This window comes from Onychostruthus taczanowskii, unplaced genomic scaffold, assembly GCF_017590055.1.
Source record: "Onychostruthus taczanowskii isolate IOZ18803 unplaced genomic scaffold, ASM1759005v1 scaffold57, whole genome shotgun sequence".
NCBI classification, from domain to species: Eukaryota; Metazoa; Chordata; class Aves; order Passeriformes; family Passeridae; genus Onychostruthus; species Onychostruthus taczanowskii.
In genome coordinates, this window is record NW_024503346.1 from 3,261,873 (window position 1) to 3,283,166 (window position 21,294).

Genomic DNA, 21,294 nt, shown 5'->3' on the forward strand with positions numbered 1-21,294 from the left:
GAAAATACTGCACACTGCAGCTCTCTGATCTTAAAAAGCAACACAAGAATCACCAACTGGCAGTCAAAGCCAGGCAAATTCAAATTGGAAAAAGGCACAAATTCTTAAGAGAGAATAACTGTGTAATTTAGGAATGTGTCTTCAAAAACTGTGAACAGAACAATAAAATTTATGATATTTATGCAAATAGCTCTTCTGTGGGTTTTTTTTTTTTTTCCTCTCAGAGGTGTCCTTAGAGGGAGGAAGAGGACAAGGAGGCTCCTGATGAGGTTTCACAGGGCAGTGGAGCAGTGGTGCCTGAGCTGCTGCAGGGCAGAGCCTTCCAAGGGCTCGTTGCTGACATTGCATAAGTGTTTGTGATGGTGTTTCACATCACCTTGATCCCATCCCCACCTGGATGGGATCTCTGGCCTTGTAAGAGCTTTTACACCGTGCAGGACCTGGACACTTGTTAAGTTTAACCCATTTTGGTGCCACGTAAATGAAAAAAAGTATCTGCACACAACTGTGATTCATGGGGGTAAACATAGAGCAGGAATTACCTTGTCCCTCTTCCACACACACTCCAAAGGCAGCACAAGGCTGTTCCCTGGTGCCATGGGCATCTGTGTCCTGCAGAACAGGTACCTGTGCTGATGGGAGCCACGGGAGCCTTTCCCTGGGCTGTGGTGAGCACAGTGATGGGAAACTCCTGATGGAAAAGTTCTGCCAGTGGGTGGCTTACAGGAGGTGCAGCTGAGCTGCCCAGGACTTGCCATTCACAGCATCCCAATGGGAACATCCCCAAGGAGACACCACCTCCTCTGGGATCACTTCAGTTGCCCGTGGATCTCCATGCAGCAGCAAGGAACAAAGCACAACCAACAAGACTGGAAATAAGATTTGCCTGCTGAAGTCTCCAGGGATTAGGGAGGGAACCCAAGGCAAGGCAGCCAAGCCTGGCCCTTTTGTGTATCTCCTTCAAGTAGAACTGTTTATGTGCATGACTAATATTGGGTCATGCCTGGAACATGTGAACATGCTGACAACATTTATGTCACAACTGTAATGCATTTAATAAGCATCTCATTTGAATTATTAATGTACAGATCCCCCCAAAGTATTTTTGTGTTATAAACCCCATAATTTATCTAAGTACAAGCTGCAAGTTTGTAAATACAGCATTAAGAAGGTGGCTATTGCATAGCTGCTTTAACAAAATATCTTTTGTGGGTAAGATATATAGGCTTATTTGGAGAGGATTTAGCTGCTGGAGAAGGGCTTCTCGAGGAAGTTATATGATGCTTAGCTGCAGCAGACAGGGAATATAATTTCATAGTTTGTCCTGCTTGTCAGTAGGAATCAGTTTGACCTGACTGTGCTGTCTGATCTGAGCATCTCTTCAGCTCGTTGTTCACCAGAGGCAGATTTATAAAACATCTGTACAGGAAAGAGGCTGGAAGTGACACTTTGAGAGGAGAGCTGGATTAACAACTGCAGTGCCAGGAACTGCAAAGGAGGCAGTGGAAATACATGGCCTGGTGAGGGATCTTTCCCTTCCCACGGGGCATGGCACCGTGCCTGTGCCAGGCATGGCTGCAGTGACACGGGGACACTGCTGGTGGCTCACAGCCAGGCCAGCACAGCACTGGAGAGCTGGGGTAACACAGCAGGGATGCAGTGCTGCAGCCAGGGAATGCTGAGCCTTGGAGCTGTGCACAGAAGTGTTTTCCATCTACTGTAATCTATGCCCAGGGTCAGGTGGAAAAGTTGAGCCCTCTGTGAGAGCTGTTCTGGGCATCTCCAAGTACAAAGACTGTTTGTGGGTCCCTGTGTGTGACATACACAGGCAAAGTGCAGAAAATATCTGTAAACTGCAAGAGGCATGTGAACCGTGCCCTTCTCAAGAACACTTGCTGACTGTTTATTGCTGACTGACTCTGCAGATTAAATTTGCATGAACAGCAAAAAGGAGTGTGATGGGAGGGAACTTAACCTCAAAGAAACTCAGCAGCCAACACTTTGGATGTTTGAATTACATCTGAATCAAGCTCTTGATTAAATCTTAGCAATGTCAAAAGCTCAAAGCAGCAATTTTAATTGATGTCACTTTTTTCCCCCCTCACGATGCTAAATTATCTGTTGCAATGTGCAGTGCATCCGTGTCAGTACATTAAATTTGCACGCAAAGAAGGGAGATTAGGCAATAAAGCCACAGGACAAACAGTGTGGAGTCAGGCATATCTCCTTGGCTTCATTCACTATTGGGTGTTTTTAAAAAGTGTTTCCAAATCTGAGTAAAACTGATTCCAGATGTGCTCATTTGAAGGATATAAAAATCACACTAGCACCAAGATTTATCTGAATTCTGCATTGTACCTGAAGAGATAACTAGTCCCATCTTAAAAACAGAAGTGCTATAAACAACAAAAAGGCCACAGGCAAAGGTTTTAGTGCTTCGATCCCGTTAGCATCCTTTCTTCCCACGTATTTCAGACTAATGTAGTTGGAGAATTCCTCTGAGGCTGCAGCACACCGCATCAGAGGGGCCTGGTAGGACGTGGGTCGCTTGTCGGGGCTGTCGGGGCTGGAGCCGTCCGTGGGCCGCTCCCCGATGTAGAGGAGGCTGCGCTCCTGCGTGTCCTGCTCCGTTTTGAACAGCTCGTACTCGGTGTGGGGCAGCTTGATGCCCAGAGCCAAACATCCGTTCGTGGGTGTTATATCCTGCTCCACCCCGGCGCTCCAGGAGCCCGCCAGCCCACAGCTCCCCGCTTCCGAGGAGTTGAGCATCAGCACCGTCACCTGGTCCATCGGCGTCACCCGAGCCTGGGTGACTTTAAAAGCCAGCTCGGTGCCGCCCCGCACCTTGGAGGAGGGGATGCCCTGGCTGTAGTGCCCGGAGGCGTAGATGGTGAACGTGGGCTGCCTGCAGAGCGGGTCGGAGTAGTGATAGTAATGCCCTTCCCAGGTGTGGTTGTTGCCGTGGAATGTGAAGTACCTGGTGAGGAAGAGCACGGCCGGGCGGACCTCGCAGTGGGTGCTGACCCAGCTGCCGCTGAGCTGCATGGGCAGCGCGGCCCGGGCGGGCAGGATCGGGGGGTGATGCTCATCGGCCCTGGAGATAATCCCACACGCCGGGCAAGGGTGCACGTGGTGCTGCAGGAGACAGAAAATAACAGCTCTGCCAACTGGGAAGCAAAAAAAAAAAAAAAACAAAAAACCCTTCCAGAATATTTCAAAAGCTGCGACTCCCCTCGCCCACAGCAGGGTGCGGAACTGCGGGGAGCTTGGCAGAGGCTGCCGAGCAGATTAAGGGGATAACGCGCTGCCCTGCTCCTTGCTATTCTGGTAGCCGAAGGACACCGGCTGTGCCCTGCGGCCGCCCCGTGCCGGGGCTGCTGAGGACAGCCCGGGGAGGAGCCCAGGGCAAGGGCAGAGCCGCGGCCAGGAGGGGAACGCTCCCTCGGGACATCAGGGTGCTCCCCGCACTTTTCCGTGGCGAGCCGGGTGAGGATGAGGGCGCTGGGCGGTGCCAGAACAGAACGGCGCCGCAGCTTTTGGGAAGGAAGGAGGCTGTGACACCGGGCCGTGGGCGGCTCCTGCGGCTGCAGCATCTCCAGGACAGCCCAAGGTGTTCTGCCTCCCCCTCGCCCCGTTCCTGCCCCTGTTCCCGCATCCAGCGATGCGGGGGAGGAGCGGGATAAGCCGGGAGGGGAACGTGGGGTTTTCCCAGCAGCCAGAACGGGGGAAGAACAGGACCCTGTGCAGAAGGAGGCCCTGACCTTCGCTTCCCCGCCGGTGCAGAGCTCCGAGTCAAACCAGCCCTGCCCTGATCCGCTGCCAAAGAGGTTTTGTGTAGCTTGGAAATTTTTCTTGTACTTCATATATCACAACTGATTTATTTTTAAATAAGCAGGGTTGGAACATTATATAATTTTCTAGAACACGAGCTAATCTTTACTGAACTGTCATAGGCAAGAAGGTTAAATAACTCAGTAGTTAACTGTAGGGTGGGTAATTTACATGCAAGTTGATTGGAGTCTACTGTAATTTAGTCATTTTCAGCTTGCTTTACTGCTACTGTCACAGTAATGAGTGCTGACAGTACACAGTACATTATGGCTAAATAATCCCAGAAGTTGGCAAATATATATGCTCTCCTTAGGCAGGAAATTCTTTGATAATGAAAGGTAATTTGGGGAGAATGGGTTTCTTTAAAACAGATATAAATTTAAGGGGAAAAGAGTGATATTTTCAAAAGGAGAGTTAAAAATAATTCCTGACATAGCTGTATAACTCACCAGCACAGGCAAATGGATGTCAGTTCACAGAAAATAAAAAAAATTTTTTAAAAAAATCCTGTGCCCAATAAAATTATCACTATGGACATGGAGCCAAAACCCTTACTTGCTTAAACCAGTCGTGTGAAGTTATTTCTAATGTATGGCAGCTTCTAATTATGGCCAAGTGGTGACATCATGTGCGGGTCCATTGGAGAGCTGTTGGCTGATTAATTACAGGGCTGCATTCAGAGAGTGAATTTCAGTATCTTTAGGTTTGGTTTTAAATTAACTTTTAAAAGTGTTTATGTTTACCATCTGGTTTTGCTCATATATATGGTTTTGGCCCAAGATAATACAAGTTTAACCAATTTGAGAATGTTACTTTTGAGAGAGAGAGGGGTGTTGCTCTGTGTTTTTCAAAGTTCAGTTGGTGTGGTTGGAAGTGTGGGGAAATGCTGCCCCAAAATATTTTTTTAAAATTTTATTTCCCTTCTATCTGGCAAAGTTCAGAGAGGTTTTTTCACCCCATCTCACTGCTCCACCATTTCTGATTTGATCAGCTTCAATTCAGATGGAAAGCTGCTTTCCTGGGAATAAACTAAGTTGCTATAAAACAAAATAAAATAGAATAAAAGGCAACCAAAGTCTGCTCAGTTTTATGTATATCAAAATGGAAGTCTGATTTCTGTGTAATAACATTATTGTACTGGGGGCAAGTCCCTGTGCTCCTAGCATTGCAGCAAGGGCTGAAGAGTTAATGGCAGATCCCTTGTTCCCCTCAGCCTGGAGCACACCCCAAGGAGCAAGGAGAGGGCAGAGCAGATGAAGAGCAGGGCAGATGAAGGGCAGAGCAGACAGGCTCTAGCAATGTGCAGCCTGAAGCCTTCACTGACTTTGGTGAGGGAAACAAGGAAACTGCATTTCCTCGGAAAACACGGCCAAACAAAAGCTGGTAGCTCCAGGCCCATGTCAGTGCAGGCTTGTTTCCCGTGTTGGTTTTGCTGAGCTTTCACCCCCCCGGTCCCGTCCTCTCAGGAAGGCAGAGGGTGAACCCCACACACCCCAGGTTTCCACACCATCACCCACGTGTCTTTAGGACTGCAGGGGCCAAGAGCTGCAAGGTGTGACTGGAGCAGCCAGGGAATTGCTGGCAAAGCCCGGACGCAGCGAGGGGACCGTGCAAAGGCCTCATCCTTACCAGGGCGCTCTGCAAGGGGCGCTGGTAGCCGGTGGGGCGGTAGTGCAGCCTCTCCCCCCAGTCCGTGTGGATGTCCCCCAGGTAGAGCTCCTCCACCAGCCGGCTCCCGCTCTGCTGCGGCTGCAGCAGCGGCTGGAAGTGCCTCTCCACTCTCACCAGGCTCAGCTCGTGCATGGCGAAGCCCAAGGCCGCGGTGCAGTCGCGCTCCGTCTTGGCGCTCAGCACCTCGTACAGGGCTCCGGGCGCCCAGGAGCGCCCCGGGGGCAGGAACCCACGGCAGCCCTCGCCAGAGGTCTGGTTGATCCAGGAGGCCACCTCCCGCATGGCCTTCTGGCTGTGGAACACGATGCCCACTTTGTGGAGGTGGTAGTCGGCCTCGGTGGCCCCGCGGGTGATCCAGGAGGCCTGGCGCAGGCGGAGCTTGCCCTTGATGACCAGCGAGTAGGAGGGGTCGCGGCAGGACGGGTCCCAGTAGTAGAACTGGAGAGCCTTGAAGAGCCGGTTGGTGTAGAAGAGGTAGGATCGGGTCAGGAACTCGGGTCCCGGCCGCACCTCACACCTGCGGGAAGGCAGCGCTGAGCCACGGCGGAACAGGGAGAAATCCCTCCCGGGGCAGCCGGGGTGCGAACAGAGCTGGGAGCAGCTTCCTGGGCAAGAGCCTCCCACACATGGTGGCCACCCTTGGGTGGCTTTACGGTCTGGGCATCTGCTACTAAAATCTGAAAGCGATGGACAGAGGCCTTACACTTCAGGTATGTCCACCAGAGAAGTGTGGAGGACAGCAGGAATTAAAGCTGCCCTGCCCGTTTGAGCTGCATCCTGATGGGGAAATAGCAGGCGGCTCTAGGGACACCGGGGGGTCCCAGCCCTCCTCCAGATGGGAATGAGGGCTTGGGAAGGGGAGAAGGTAATTCTCTTCTTGCTGGACAGTTTGCTGTACGGGGATGGACAGGAGCTGCGGTGAGGGGCTGGGGCCTCTGGGGGTCCGTTCTGAGATCCTCTGGGGTCTGGGGATGAGTTCCCAGTGGAAGGAGGTGCCTTCCCAGGAGAACCAGGTGGCTTAGCCAGGGTGTTAAGGGCGCGTTCCCGGGGATCTGGGGCGCTTTGAGATGGATGTTCCCTCCCAGGGTATAGGGTGTCTCCCCCGTGGTTTTAGGGGGCGCATTGTCAGGGAGAGGAGCGGGTTCCCAGGCCCTGGGGGTGCCTTCCCGGGGTTTGGGGCTCGTTCCCGGGGTGTGGGGGTGCCTTACCCGGTGGAGACCCAGCGCCCCTCCAGGCGGGGCGGCAGCCGCGCGGCGATCCCGGCGCTGTCCTGCAGGTGGCGCAGCTGCTGGCGGCAGCGCGGCTCCGCGGCCGCGCAGGCTGCGGGACACGGGGGAGCGGGGTCAGCGCCGGGGGCAGCGCGGAGCGGAGCCCCCGCGCAGGAACGGACCCCGGGCAAACCCTTAGCAACGGACACACGGGGTTTTATTTCACTCAAGTTTTCCGACTTGGGTTTCATCTGAATCTAACTGGTTTTTAGATGAAATCTACAAATAGAACGGAGCGCTCTTTGTTCGTGCTTTTCCCCTCTCATGCTATTGTTGAGGCAGTGGCTGGAACGGGGAATTACAGCATGGGAACGCTGGCCTCGCCTGTCGCCCGCCATAAGGACAGTAATTCTGTCACTTACCTCATTTCCCATAACAACGGATGTTATTGGCTTAGGGAATGTGTGAACACTCAGCTAAATCCTGAAGACCTTTGCATGCACACACACATATGTATATATATTCCTATACATTATTCACTCTTTGCTTAAGCACTCTGTGACACTCATTGCAGGACTGCTTCTCTAAGAAACTTGGGATTTCCCTCTTCATGGCACCACGGAATGAGCTCTCGGTGAAGCTCCTCCCAAAACCCCACTGATTCTCTGTGGTACAACTGACCCTGGTTGCGGTGGAGCTCAGCCCAGCCAGGGCTTTACAAGCCCAGATGGGGTTCGTTTGCTCCAGCTGCACTTTGTATTTTGCCCAGGAGCCTGCTGGACATTTTGAAGCCAACTTTTATTCACTCCATGCCAGTGTTAGGACACAGGTTGCTTTCCAGCCTGCCTATCAGCTGGAACAAAAGATCCAACATCTATGTGTTGCCTTCCCACAGAATGAGGATGTGAAAGGTTTGCACACCCCGTGCCTCAGTCAAGGAGATGAACACACAGAGTCACAATATACAAGCTCTGGGCCAAGTCAGGTGGGAATTCAGTAATTAAATGTCTGCTGTGCAAGTCAGAGGCTCCTGGAGAGGGAGCTCCACTAAATCCCCTCTAAAAGGAGAGGGAATCCCACTCAATAACTTCAGACTTTTATCTGATGGATAAATTCAGCCACTTCACTATGGTGCTGCCATTTGTGATGGTTTTACAGGTCACTTGAAATGCATTTGTGTACACAAATACATTTGTGTATTTATGTATGTGAGCACACAAAGCCTGAACTACCACAAAGGAATAAACACTTGGAAAGTGTGCTGCCATTTGTGAAGGTTTTACAGGTCACTTGAAATGTATTTGTGTAGACTTGAGCACACAAAGCCTGAACTACCACAAAGGAATAAACACTTGGAAAGGGAAGCCCCCAGTGAAGGGGGAGAGCAGTACCCAAAGGCCAGGGAAACCAGCCTTGCATGTTCTGCTACCTCACCCTTCTCTGGAGTGCATGAAACAGCTGGAAAGACACATTATTAGAGTTCAGGGCTCTTTTGGGAGCAGACTCACAACTGCACTGCTCTTACCATCCTTAAGGGCTGGACGAGGTGAGCAGGCACAGCCAACTCCTTCACAATTGCTTGCGCTTGTGCTTCCTAAAATGCAGTTCCTGTGATTCTCCATGTGAAAATGGAAAATATGGGATGACAAAACCCACTGCTATTAGTTAAACCTTTAATTTGGCAGCTGCAGCATGTGTGAGGCTGCCCCACGGGTGCCTATTTAGGAGAGCCATTAGGAGCTGGGGAGCTGTATCCTCAGCCCAGCTCTGCCATGACTTTGCTCTGTGGTCCTCTGTGCTCCCTACTCCTGGGGCTTTTTTTTAAACTCACACTCAGAATATGCCAAGATTCATAGGACTGCCCTAAGAGACCTAAGTACTGAAGAGTCATCAGAACAAGGGCAGTCCAAACTGAACCACACTTCAAACAAACACAAAATTATTATCCTAGAGAATAAAGTAAACTAAAAAATAACCACATTTGTATTAGAGGTAACAATGGACATAAGGGTCAAATTTGCTCTTGCCCATAACCACAGAAAGACTCTAGAGGTATCAGTGCAGTCTATAGATACACAGAATGCAGCTATAAAATATACACAATATAACCCAGTCAACTCCCAAACTGAGCTCTGCGTGTGTTTATTGCAGCAGAAGCTTCAATATCTCGCTGAACCCTTCGTGCTACTCTTGGCAGAGACACTAATAGTCTGCATTGTTTGGGAGCAAAGACACTTTGGCAGTGCAAGCACTGCATTTTGACACATTCAATACAAAAGGGAATTTTTATAATCGGGATCAGACTTCATGGGAAAAGAAAAAAAAAAAAAAAGAAATTAAAAAAAAAGCCTCCAGAATGTAAATAATTGACATGATGGGAATTCCTAAGGATTTTGTCTTACTTAATTGTGCACAAGACTCCAAGCTGGATGCATCCTCAAACCAAAAGCTATTGGCCTGTGTCCAAAATTTGTGACTGCTTTTTTCTCCCTCAAATAATCCAGCCCCACCAGATCCAAACATCCTTTCAAGCTGGAAAAGTTTAGTCCCAGACCTCAAATCTGTAGTTAGTGCACCTCTCTATTCCAAGAGCAGCATAAAGTGGCTGTCACTCATATGTCACTCTGTTACTCAGCCCCTGGTAAAGTGCATCAGAGCAGCTCCTCTTTCTTAAGAGTGACACAAATTAATTGCTTTACAGAGTTCTCAGGCAGGAGGAAGGAATTATTCACAATTCATCTTCAAGACAAAAATCCTCATTCATAGGAAAATCTAAAAAAATTCCTAACTGTGATCTCTCCCCCTCGCTCACTCTGCCGTCCGTCTGTATCGATTAACCACAAGGGTTTCCAGAGAGCTGCCCAGCACAGCACTTAGACAAAACAGGGGTTTTTCCCAGCTTTTCCCAGCCCCAGCTTTTCCCAGCTTCCCAGTGCATCCCAAAGAGCAGCCCAAAGCCTCGGAGCAAGGCGCTGCACGAGCACTCAGGCAGGGAGTGGCAGAGCCGTCACTGCCATCAGCACAAACCGGACCGAGCCCTGAGCAAACAGCACCAGCAGCAGCTGCTGACCAACCATTCCAACCCTCACTTGTACAAACCAGGTCCAGGAAAATCAGATCCACGGCATCAAATTGACAAGAAGGGCAGAACTGGAAATTCTCAAATTCTCCTCACAGTAAATTGTTGGTAAAATTAAGGTGGAAGATTTCGAGGCAACGGCCAAGCCTGGAAATGAGAGCCTTGTGCTGCACAAGAGCTGTGTGCTCCAGATGCAGAGCCACTTCTCACTTCTAAAGGAAAAAAACATCAACCAAGAGAGAAATGCTGTCATATTCCTCCTTGGAAACAAATCTTGTTTGTGCTCCCCCAAGCAGATTGACTCTGGAAAAAAGCAAACTTGAGTCACACATCTGTTTCTTCATAAATGGAGGAGAAAATGCATATATTACAGTTTGCAACAAATTAGTTACTGTGGATCAGCTCTTCTCCAGAGCTGGATTGTTTAATCTGTTACATGTTATTGCCTCCTATGGCCAGAATTTATCATTCCCATTTATAATTCTAATGTTTCAGTTAGTCACCCATTCACAGGGATAAGATCAGGGCCTGAAATCACGGAGCATTACACATTTCTTCATTTAGAGATGACATAAAACCTTTGATATTTTCTGAGGAATGTTCAGACTGGAAAGAAATAGGCGATAAGAAATGTATCAATGTATTTTGCATAAGTGAGTTACACTTTTCCACACAGACTTCATTAACACAGCAAAACATTGTTTCTTTAGCATTTTTCTCTCCTGAGTGCACACAGAATGGATTTTGGTTTAGCCACTAAAGGAATAAGCATTCTTTTAGAAGCAAACAAAATAGTTGTATTTAGCAAATCAATTTTTCTTGCATTTGTGTGGAGATTAAGTTAGTGGTGCCTTTAATTCACTCAGAAAAAGGCATTCCCAAGAGAACAGCTCTGTGGGAAGAGATAAATTTTATATTATAATATTATGAAGTTATAAAATTTAAAAATAACCCACTGGGGATGGAAAAATGTATCACAGCAGAGCCTTGCAAACTGAACACAGTTCAGGACAGGACTTAAGCACACGCTTAAGTCTAATTGGTTGCAGTGAAACTTAAGCATGTGCTTGAAATTAAGCCAGTGCATGAGCATTTTTCCTGATTAGTAATGCCTCCCTGAACTGAAGCCAGAATGTGGTCAAGTGGTTGAGGGAGGATGCCAGTGCTTTCACTGGAACACTGTTTGGTTTCTGGAAAAGTATTTCTATTATTCATCCCTTCTCTTATTTGTCTGTAAAATTGGTATATTCACATTTAGCTGTTTCACCAGTCTGCTGCTCAGTTCATGATATTCATAAAATGCTTTGAATTCACTAAATGTTTCTCAGTTATGCCCTCAGGGCTGGCACAGTAACTGTATTACCCACAAACTATCATTGCAGAGCATCACCCCGAGTTTCCTCTGCACAGCTGAGCATAATCACACATGAAATCCTGCAGATCCTAAGAGGAAACTCAGCCGACTCAAAAGTCACAAGTAGTTTGGGGTTTTAGAGAAGTTTTCAAAACATACTTTCACCACATACATTTAGCACAATGGCATATGAGTTCAGACATCCCATTCTATGGTTTTAGCCTGGCTTTGTTCTAAGACTGTGAGCACTGCCTGATCTGTCTCATATTCAAAATTAAAATAGTGAAGAGCTTGTGGTGAGTTGTCTGAGGGTTTTAGAGGCACTAGAGAAGTAAATATTTTGCTCTTGGAATAATGGAATAATATATTTTTCTTGTTAAGTGTCATGTCCAGCAACAGATGACAAGACAGATGGGATTTGTGGTAGGGAAGGGGAGGAAGGAGTACCCCAAAGATCTTCTTCAGTATAAACTACATTTAAATAAAATGGCTTCTTAAAACTGCCTCTCTGGCTGTTTACCCCAAAGACAATCAAGCCTAACACTGTAAATGGGATTCAAGGGCTTGATCCCAGTTTTACTGGAGTCTGTAAGTAGGAAATGTCTCATCAGCACCTTATTCAGAAGACACCCATCCCCATAAAGTGACAGCAAACACTCTGAGGAAAGGAGGAGAAATGAGATAGGGAGAATCACAGAATGGTTTGGGTTGGAAGGAACCTTACAGATCACGATATTCTCAAATGGGGTGAACTAAGCAGGACATGCAAGAGCTGGGACAGAGGACTTGTCGTGACAAAATAAAGCCCAAGAGCCAGATCTGAGTCCACCCTCCCATGAGCTCACCAAAACACCACTCTAAGGTTACACAGCAGAGCTCTACTCACAAAATCCTTGCTGTCCTTACAGAGACAGGAGCCATTTCACTTCATGTTCCTCTTTCTCAACCCCAGATGCTGCACAGACTCAGACCAGCCTATGCTTTTTCTACAGCTAAACTGGCCAGTGTCAAAAGATTGACTGGAGAACAGAGCAGAATTCCAGGCAGCCCAATGGCCCCAGCTGGCCCAGCCACTGTGGTCAGCCCAGGGGTAACTGGCCCTTAGCTCAGAGCCTTCCTGCTGCCAGCCCTGCGCTGGGCAGCCCAGCCAGGCACAGGAGGGAGGGCAAGAGGGTTGAGAAGGGGGCTCTGCTGTGAGCCAAAGTCTGAGAACTCACAGCATTAACATACCATGACTTGTGCTAAACTCTGATCAGTATTGCCATGTAAGTTTGGCACAGGTAAATATGTAACCAAAACCCAAAAGAAAATAAAGGAAAGAAAAAGATGTTAGAGCTTTTTTCACTTGAGAACTGCTGCAAGATTTAATTTCAGTTTGGTGAGATAGGTGAGACCACAGTGAGATCTCTAACCCCCTGGGTGCCTAAACAGTGAGAGGCTGGAGAGAGCAAATGGAGGGAAGCATTTGTTTTCCAAGGCAAAAACAAGGCTGAACAATACCCCAGGGTACCATCACGACTCAGTTAAATTCTAACCAGAATTCACATTCTTACCAAATTGCAAATATTACATCTATATTCTTTAATTCAGAAGAGTTGGAAACCCAACAGAAAAAACAGCACATGAATGTGAAATTAATGCCACACTGTTGATATGAATGTATAGAGCACCCATGCAGGTTTTGGCAGTGCCCCTGAACCCCTGCACAGACACTTGATTAGTGGCTATCATGGCCATTTTTAATAGTGATGGCTAAGCATATTTTTTCCTGGAGTGCTTTGAAGAGCAGAACCAGTAATCAGCCATGGCTTGGCTATAAAATGTCAACCTCATTTCAAATGTCTAAATCACTCACATGGACCAAGAGTGCAGAGAGGACCACCCACCACATAATATTAACATAAATACAGCATTTACCCAAAGCAAAATGAGCAACTGGAACTGGCGGGAGTTGAGAGTAGAACAACAGAAAATGATGAGGGGGTGGGAGGGATTGAGTTACAAAGAAGATTAAAAGAGCAGAGTACATATAGCCTGGCTGAGCAAGATGGATATGATAACAGCCTATAAATATTCACAAAGCACAAACACCAAGGAAAGGAAGGAATTCCTTGCAGTGAATAAAAGGATTCTGTTGGGAGTGAATGAAGAGAGGAAAAACATGTGGCTTGTATGGCAGAGTGAACTTCTCGAGGCACAATGGAGTAGGCAACCTAAGTCCACTTGCTTGGCAGGATTTGAGGGATTGAGCAAAGCATTAGTTCAGCAGGGAACAGCCTGCTCTTGGCAGGGAGTTGGTGGGATAATCTGAGTGGCCTTTCAGTCTCCCACTGCTATGGAGCCGTCCCAGTTCCCTGCTCCCACGGGGGACAGCTGCTCTCCTGTGTAAGCACATTGTTCACTGTCCTGCTCTTCAGAATCCCTCCCTGGCCTCCATGGCACTAGAAATGAGGGCTGGATGCACAAAGGCATTTAGGGATGTAGAGACCTAAGCAACTGCAATAGGTACTAAACTGCTGGACACAGCTGGGAATCCCAGCAGGTCCCTGCCATGTCAAGTACTCACTGCTGAAAATCTAAGTCCAGGAAATTAGGTTATAAACCCACTAAAGCAAGAACAATCCTTTTGTTCTCCCTTTATTTAGCACCTAACACAACAGGACTCTTGGCGCTGCTGCAAGGATACTGTTTATAGTAATAAAATTAGGATCTAATAGGATCTAATATTCTGAGGCTACTTGGCTCCTGTGAAGCCAAGGATGAGAAGGCCATTCAAAAGCAGTCATAGCAGAAGGCATCCTCAGGAAAAAAGCTCTGCAGAAAGGAGGGAAACTGATCCAGAGCCCACACCAGCAATACACACACATTTAACTTAGAGCCACAAGTGACCACAGAAAAAGGTTACTTGTTCAGCTGCAGCACAGAATTAAAGTTACTTCTAACATGTGTTTTGGGGTCTGGGTGTGGTTTCTAGATAGCCTGAAATTTCAGTCTACTGTTTAGCCTGTCCACATTAGCCAAGTTTTGATGCGTTCCAGTTCTCCTAAACTCTGCCGACATGCTAAAATCAAAGCTGACATTCAACCTACGTGCTGCGTAATCTAATAACAGGACTTGTGCTACTCAAAACTAACAAACTCTGGGAGCTTTTCTGCTGCAAAACCTTGCTGTCATTTATGTTCTCGTTTGTCTTTTCCAGGCAGGCTAACTGGGAAATATGACTTTTTTTTTTCTCTGAAAAGCTTTAAAAATAACATGTCATTGTGTTTTTGTATCAACAGGGGAGAGCCAAGCCGTAACTTGCCGTGTCCAGCACTTGTGGATTTAGTGAGAGTGTGAACAAGGTGAATCCAATTGTCTCAGTGGGGAGCTTGGTGTATACATTGATCCCAGAGTGCCAGGAGAAAGCTGCTTCCAAAGACCACAGGCTTGGAGTTAGACAAGGCCAAAATGTCACACATTTGTCAATGTTTCTCATTAACCCGGGAGAAACCATGGGTGACTTTTTCAGTGCTTGACATGCACTCAAGTTTAAAGCATGATTTTAAAATCTAAACTCAAGCAAATCTCTTCAAGCACTCTGTGGTGAGACTTCTGTTGATTTATGTCCCCTCACATCAGCTGTAAGTAGAGGTCACACCAATCCAAATATCTGTCTAACAGTGCCACAGGAGCTGAGCTTCTTTGCAGCATTGAATTCAAACCGTAATGATTCAATAAGCTATTCACTGAAAATGAGAAAACACCACTATGAAAGCCACACCATCACCCTGCTAAAACTCAAAAATAATGATGGATTTCAACCCTCTTATCACTTAACACCCTGAAGCCCTGGCATTTCAAATAAATATCAGAGCTTCTTTTCTAAGACACAGAAACAGAACTGCCCTAATTTTGCATTTTAAACCATGAGACCTTTTAACTCCTTAAAGAAAAAAACCCCACAGATTGCAGCTTACTAACCCCTCAGACATTACACAAATTAAAATAGGAAGAGAAGGAGCTGTTCTATGAATCATATTTTCAGTTTCTGGCAGCACTCTTAGCCTACAGAAGGGTTACACATTGAAATTCTCACGTTCTCACTGTCAGTTTCTTGAGATTATTATATCTGAGATACACCATCTTAAAATCAGGAAGTTTCTCTTCTTTCACACCTTTATCTTCCTCAGCAAATGAGTAAGAAAACCAAAGCACTTGTGTAAGAGCATTGTATAGGTGCTTCCTAATTTTGAGGTTGATTTTAGCAGTGATTGTATCTCACCCATGAAAGCGTTGTCTTTATAGATGACATATGCTCTGTTGTGGAGAAACACAGGATCCCACTGAAAGCAAAACCTCTTTCCAAACTTTGTTCTGCCAGATGCAGCCTCCCCTAGCATTGGATTCCAGCTTTGGTTTTCTTCACAGCAATTTCTGGCTTTTGAAAATCTCCTTACTCAACAATTTGTGCTTGTGGGGAAAATATAGAAACCACACAATATTTTTTTCACTTGTGCTTTTTTTACATCTCAGCCTTGTTTTTATCTATATCCATATACTTTGAAACGTGGCTAACCCTATAATTATTGAAAGAACAAATAGAGTTCTATCACACAATCCAGCATAGCACATTAGTTGTTGATTTTTTTTGGCCTGAGAAATGAAGAATAAAAACCACCAACCTGGTAAAAAAAAAATTAGCTAAGTAAATATTAACCAAACAAATATTTGAACCAAAGACAGTGATGTTGGTTTAGTAGTAGGAACAGATATATTGTTGTGTAAATAGACACACATCTCTATGCTGAGTGTTGTTCTATCACTTATGGGATTATCTTGCTAATCTCTTAACTGAGTGCAACTGGTGATCTTATTTTACCTCAACACTGTCACTTTCAAACTTAAAAATCAACATTGAAAGCAAGAGTAGATCTTTTATGTTAAAACCATGTAGGAGAAGTACACATGAAAAATATCAGTGCCGTGTTATTGGAATGTACAGACTTTAATGAAAGCTTAGGTAAAACTCAGCAGGTCTCTGGGGACATTTCCAGGAATGAGTGATTCTTTTCTGGAGGAGACTCCAAAGTCAGATCCAGTTACCTAACTAAAGTGGTTTTTCAACTAATTATGCACTGGTGTCATGCTCATGCTAATGTTCATCCTTATGCAAAATGCAGAATGCCAGTCTTGCTCACAGTGAGCAAAGCTTGCTTTGATTTTAATGAGTTTTGGATCTGACTTAGGTATTTAAATAGTTACTTTGAGGTTCAGTTTCTGTTCTTACTGAAATCAATAGAAATTCTCTCACTGACATCAGATGCAAGAAGCAGAGAGTTTAGGTTAGACTGGACTAAGAGAAACTTCATGAGAATTTAAGAAAGAATTATTCTAATTAGACTTCAGTGAGTAAACTTACATAATGCAGTATAACACATCCCTGAGCAGAGCAACTTGACCTAGTAAGATACTTAGAGAATTCATATTTCTCAGCTTTATTTTTCAAACACATGACAAAGATCCAGCATAAGGAGAGCAGGAAAGTAACTCCACAAAAGTGCCCTGCTCAGAGATTTCTTTCTATAGTCTGGTCCTTTACACTTAATGCAAGTAATGTCCAATAGCTGTCACTACACAGATCTTTTGCCTTGATCACTATGCCCTGAGCTGGAGAGGTGAGCCAGTGTGGTATTTGCTGCCCAAAACCTCAGCTGAGTGAACTAAGTGGTAGAAAGAGCAGTAGAAACCAGGTGCCTGGATTTTCAGTGTCCAGACTGCACAGGACCCTCAGGGACATCCTCCCACCCTTCCTTTCACCTGTCCCTTCTGTTCAGGAGTCTCAGCCAAGGGTCTCCTCTGCATTTCCTAGGAAAATACTTTCTGAAGATGGAGGAGTCTCTCTCAGACTCTGCTGTTTGTCATAAACAGAAATAATTTTGCGTATTTTTCACAGCACAGTTGCCTTTGTTTTCCCATATGGTCTCTTAAGCCAGAACCTTTTCTTCTGAAACTGCTCCAAGAACTGTGGGGTTGAAAGATGCCTTTCTGAAAGGGAGCTGCAAAGATGCAGCTTGTGCTGCTCTGCGAGTGTGTCTGCACAGCTGGGGCTCAGAATCACGTCCCTGGAGCAGGAGGCTACTTGTGAAGTTGTCCCTTGCCCGGGCAGGTGCTGGATTCTCCTAGGGAGAATTCCCAAGTCCAGTGAAAATCACCTCTAAGCCCTTCCTGCAGCGAAACTCTGCTCCATGCTCTCCGTGCACCAAACTCGGGACAGGAACGAGTTGCGGTGACAAAGGGGATGCCCGACTGCCTCTGCCAGCACCTCCCTGGGCAGCTCAGCACCGGACCGCCAGCCCTTTTGGCATCCCTGCACGGCGCTCACTGGGAAAAGGCTTCAGGGGTTCAGTCCCCGCTCCCAAATCCCACAGCTCGGGGGCAGCAACCCGGGGCTCCGGGGCGCTCCCCGCCCGTCCGTGCCCCGGCGAGCGGCGGTGGGGCTGCGGAGCTCCCGGCACTCCGCGGACGCACGGCGGGAAAACCCTGCCCGGGCCGGGCGGGCACCGAGGCTGAGGGAAACCCTGCCCGGGCCGGGCGGGCACCGAGGCTGAGGGAAACCCTGCCCGGGCCGGGCGGGCACCGAGGCTGACCCGGGCAGGGAGCGGAGAGCTCCGGGCGCCAGGTGCCTGTGCCCGGGCGGCGGCATCCCGGGAGCCCCGTCCCGGCTCCGGCCTCACCGAGACCCGCCGTGCGACTTCCTCTTGGTCCTCTCGCCCCCTCCTCGCCGCTTCTTTGCACCCTCTTCGCACACCCCTTGCATTTTCCTGCATCCTCCTCCCCAGTCCGCTGCGCTCTCCTCGCACACTTCTTGCACACTCCTCGCTGTCCCTCTGCACTCCCCATAAAGTCAATCTCGTTGCATTCCAGCCCCTTGCACCCTCCTGCCCGCTCCTTCCCCTTCACTGTGCCCGGATGGGTGAGGGAGGTGACGGGGAACCTCATGAGGGCACGACCCCCACTCCGCCACCCGCCCGCCCTCCCGTCCTCTCGCCGCGGGACGGCACCGGCCGCCGGTGGCACCTACCTACGAGCAGCCCTGCGAGCCACCAGCACCGGACCATGGTGCCCGCTGTGTGTCCCGGCCAGAGGCGCGATCGCCGCCGGTGCCCGCGGAGCTCAGCGGGGCGCGGCGCCCGGCGGTGCAGCCATGGGCCGCCTCCGGCGCTCCGGTGCCCGCGGCGGCGGCACCCCGGCTTCAGCCCTCAGGCGTCCTGCTCAGCCCGAGCCTTGCGAAGGGATAAAGGGGGGGGGGGGGGGGGGGGGCGAAAAAAGAAAAGTATATCTTTTAAAATAAAGCAGCGCAGCCCACCCCGCCTTCGCCGCGGAGCGCGTCCCCCCGGCTGCTGATGGCTTTAATGGAGCTTGGCAGACACAGGTTCCCGCTGCCAGAAGAGGTGGAGACTCCGCCGCCTGCGCCCCACATGCGGCCGCGCACCGCACACGCGGGGGAGGAGGAGGAGGAGAAGGAGGAGGAGAAGAAGGGCAGCCCCGGCCCGGCACCACAGATCGTGGTGGGCGCCCGCCTCGGGACTGACGTTTCTCCCTCAGGGACCGGCCCCCCCTTACCCGACCTGAGGCCGAGGGGCTGTCCTGGGCCTCGAGGTCTTGGAGGTGGTTGGGGGCCGCGGGCCAGGTCTGCGCTGTGGGACGCCATGAGGGAATCTTCCCTCTATCCCCACACCACGAGGGAATCTATCCTCACGCCATGAGGGGACCGTCCCCATTCCATGAGGGGATCATCCCTCTATCCCCAGGGTCTTGGAGGTGGTTGGGGGCCGCGGGCCAGGTCTGCGCTGTGGGACGCCATGAGGGAATCTTCCCTCTATCCCCACGCCACGAGGGAATCTATCCTCACGCCGTGAGGGGATTGTCTCATCATCCCCACACCGTGAGGGGACCGTCCCCATTCCATAAGGGGATCATCCCTCTATCCCCAGGACATGAAAGGATCATCCCCATTCCATGAGGGGATCATCCCTCTATCCCCAGGACATGTCCCCACATCCCCACAGCCTGGTCCTCCTGCCCTCTGTGCCCCTGGCACCCTCATACCCTTCATTGTCACCAGGGCCATCAGAAGAATGCGGTAAATCCCTTAAAAATCCTCTCAACACTCTACACAGAAAAAATATGGGACCCTTTGGGCAAGTCAGAATGCCCACGTCAGGTGATGCTTGCCCATGCCAGCCATTCCCTCTCCATTCCTCAAACCAGGCCTGTGGGACAAAGCTGTGACCAACAAAGGACTCGGAATCAGCCCTTGGCATGAAGCAAAGCACAAATCTTAGATGTGTTTGGGACAGAACAACACTTTTCTTTGTTTCGGTGAATATCCATGAAGCATCTTGTTCTCTCTCTTTGAGCACATAAAACAATGCGTGTGTCCCGTAGTGTGAGGGCCAGCTTGCCTTTGGAAGCAGTGAGGGAAGAGGCTGAGCTGCCATGGCTCTGCCAGGTCAACGCTTATGGTGCTGGCACTAAAGGCTGAAGTTTAATGCACTTTTCCAGACTGAAAAGCTAGTTTCAGTTTTTGCAAATGAGGCAAAGAAATCAAAACACATGTATGCCCCCGGCAGAACCCCGGGACCCTGCACACTCACTTTTCCTGGTGAAACTGGCTGTTTCACCAAATAAAAGGAAACTTTAGGGGAAAATAAGGAAGCTCGTTTCCAAGTTCACAGCAGTATTCCTGCTGATTGCAGTGGGGAGAAGTTGAAGCCTGATTCCACAGTCCCATATTTGCTGAGCAGGACCTTCAGCGTGCTGGGGTGAGGTCTCACTGCAATGGGTTTAATGACTTTGTCAAAAATAATGCATAACATCTTTAATGTGAAGTGGGACAAACTTATCTGTCATGGGTGCATAAAGAATTAAAGTTTAATGATACTTGCCAAGATAAAAAATAACAAAGTCCATTTGTACTGCAGGCACTCCTTTTTCTAGCTGATGTTTTTATCTCTTTTTGTTTCTCAAATTCCCCAAACCAGTCATTCTCGGTAAATGTCCAAACCACTGTGGTTTTATTATATTTACAAATACATAAATTCTCAAATTCATAGGCAAAAAAAGTTGTCCTTTATGATAATAGAGAGAAATAAATAGAAGTTTTGTTTATAAAACAGCACTTACTCTTTTCAGGCATAGCCAACTTAGATGAGAAAAATAATGGAGCAGGTAGTCTTTTACCACTAACAAACTTTTATTTTGGCTATACAGCTCTCATATGACACTTCCAGCCTCTAACACTAATCTCCTTGATTTCTTTCAGAGTATTTTAAAAGCATTTTTTGGGGGGAAGGAATAAAACCAAAGCAGAGCAATTTTCACGCAGGTGTCTGAAAATTTTAATAATCATATGTAAACCATCGCGAGCTTTTATCACATATCAGCCCCACGGGGCAAAGTGATAGATTTCATTCATCTGGCCTCTTTCATCCCTGAGCCTCCCAAGGGACCTTATCAAAGTAACTGAGCCATGATCCCTACTCTTTTTTTTTGGGGAAGAATTCCTCCTGCCACCCTGGTGCTGCGGAGCTGCCCCAGCGCAGCGATGCAGCTGTTCGGCCACGCACTGCCCCGGGAGGATGAGAAGAGTGCCACAGCCTGTTAGAAATACCAGGAGGATTTAGACAGGCAATGGAGTCTTCCAACCTGGAAATCTGCCAGGACATCAGGCTTGCATTCTCAGCTCGTGTAAAAATGGCTGGGTAATCTTCGGCTCCTGCAGAGGACCAGCAATGTAAAAATGCCTATAATTTTTATTATCAAATAATTACAGGCTACCTGCTGGGCAAAGCACGTGGAGGGAGACAAATGAGTGCAAATAGCCTGTAATTCCAGCAGAACTATGTGGCCTGATTTATGCATTCAAAGAGAATAAAAGCTGTTCCTATTCTGATTCAGGGGCACTTTACTTGCAGTGCTGTAAATACTAACACAGCTGCAGGGTAACTGGGAACCAGACCAAGGTGTTTTTACATTAGCTATGCTTCACTTGCCTGGCACCTTGTGTAATATTCATTCCTGTGCAAAACAGGTACAGAATATTTGAACTCGGGATCATGCACTCTTGTTAGCTATACAGGGCATTGAGTTGTCCAGTTCCCAAAGGC

General features: G+C 48.2%; 1 protein-coding gene across 1 annotated transcript; it reads right to left on the reverse strand.

Moving 5' to 3' along the window:
* Positions 1–1,039: 1,039 nt before the first annotated feature.
* Positions 1,040–18,435, reverse strand: APCDD1L (APC down-regulated 1 like). The gene is made up of 4 exons (XM_041417896.1): positions 18,207–18,435; positions 6,711–6,822; positions 5,461–6,019; positions 1,040–3,135 (listed from the first exon to the last, which is right to left on the reverse strand). Exons 1-4 carry the CDS (start codon positions 18,241–18,243, stop codon positions 2,371–2,373), a joined length of 1,473 nt encoding a protein of 490 aa, XP_041273830.1. The 5' UTR covers positions 18,244–18,435; the 3' UTR covers positions 1,040–2,370.
* Between the last annotated feature and the right edge of the window lie 2,859 nt (positions 18,436–21,294).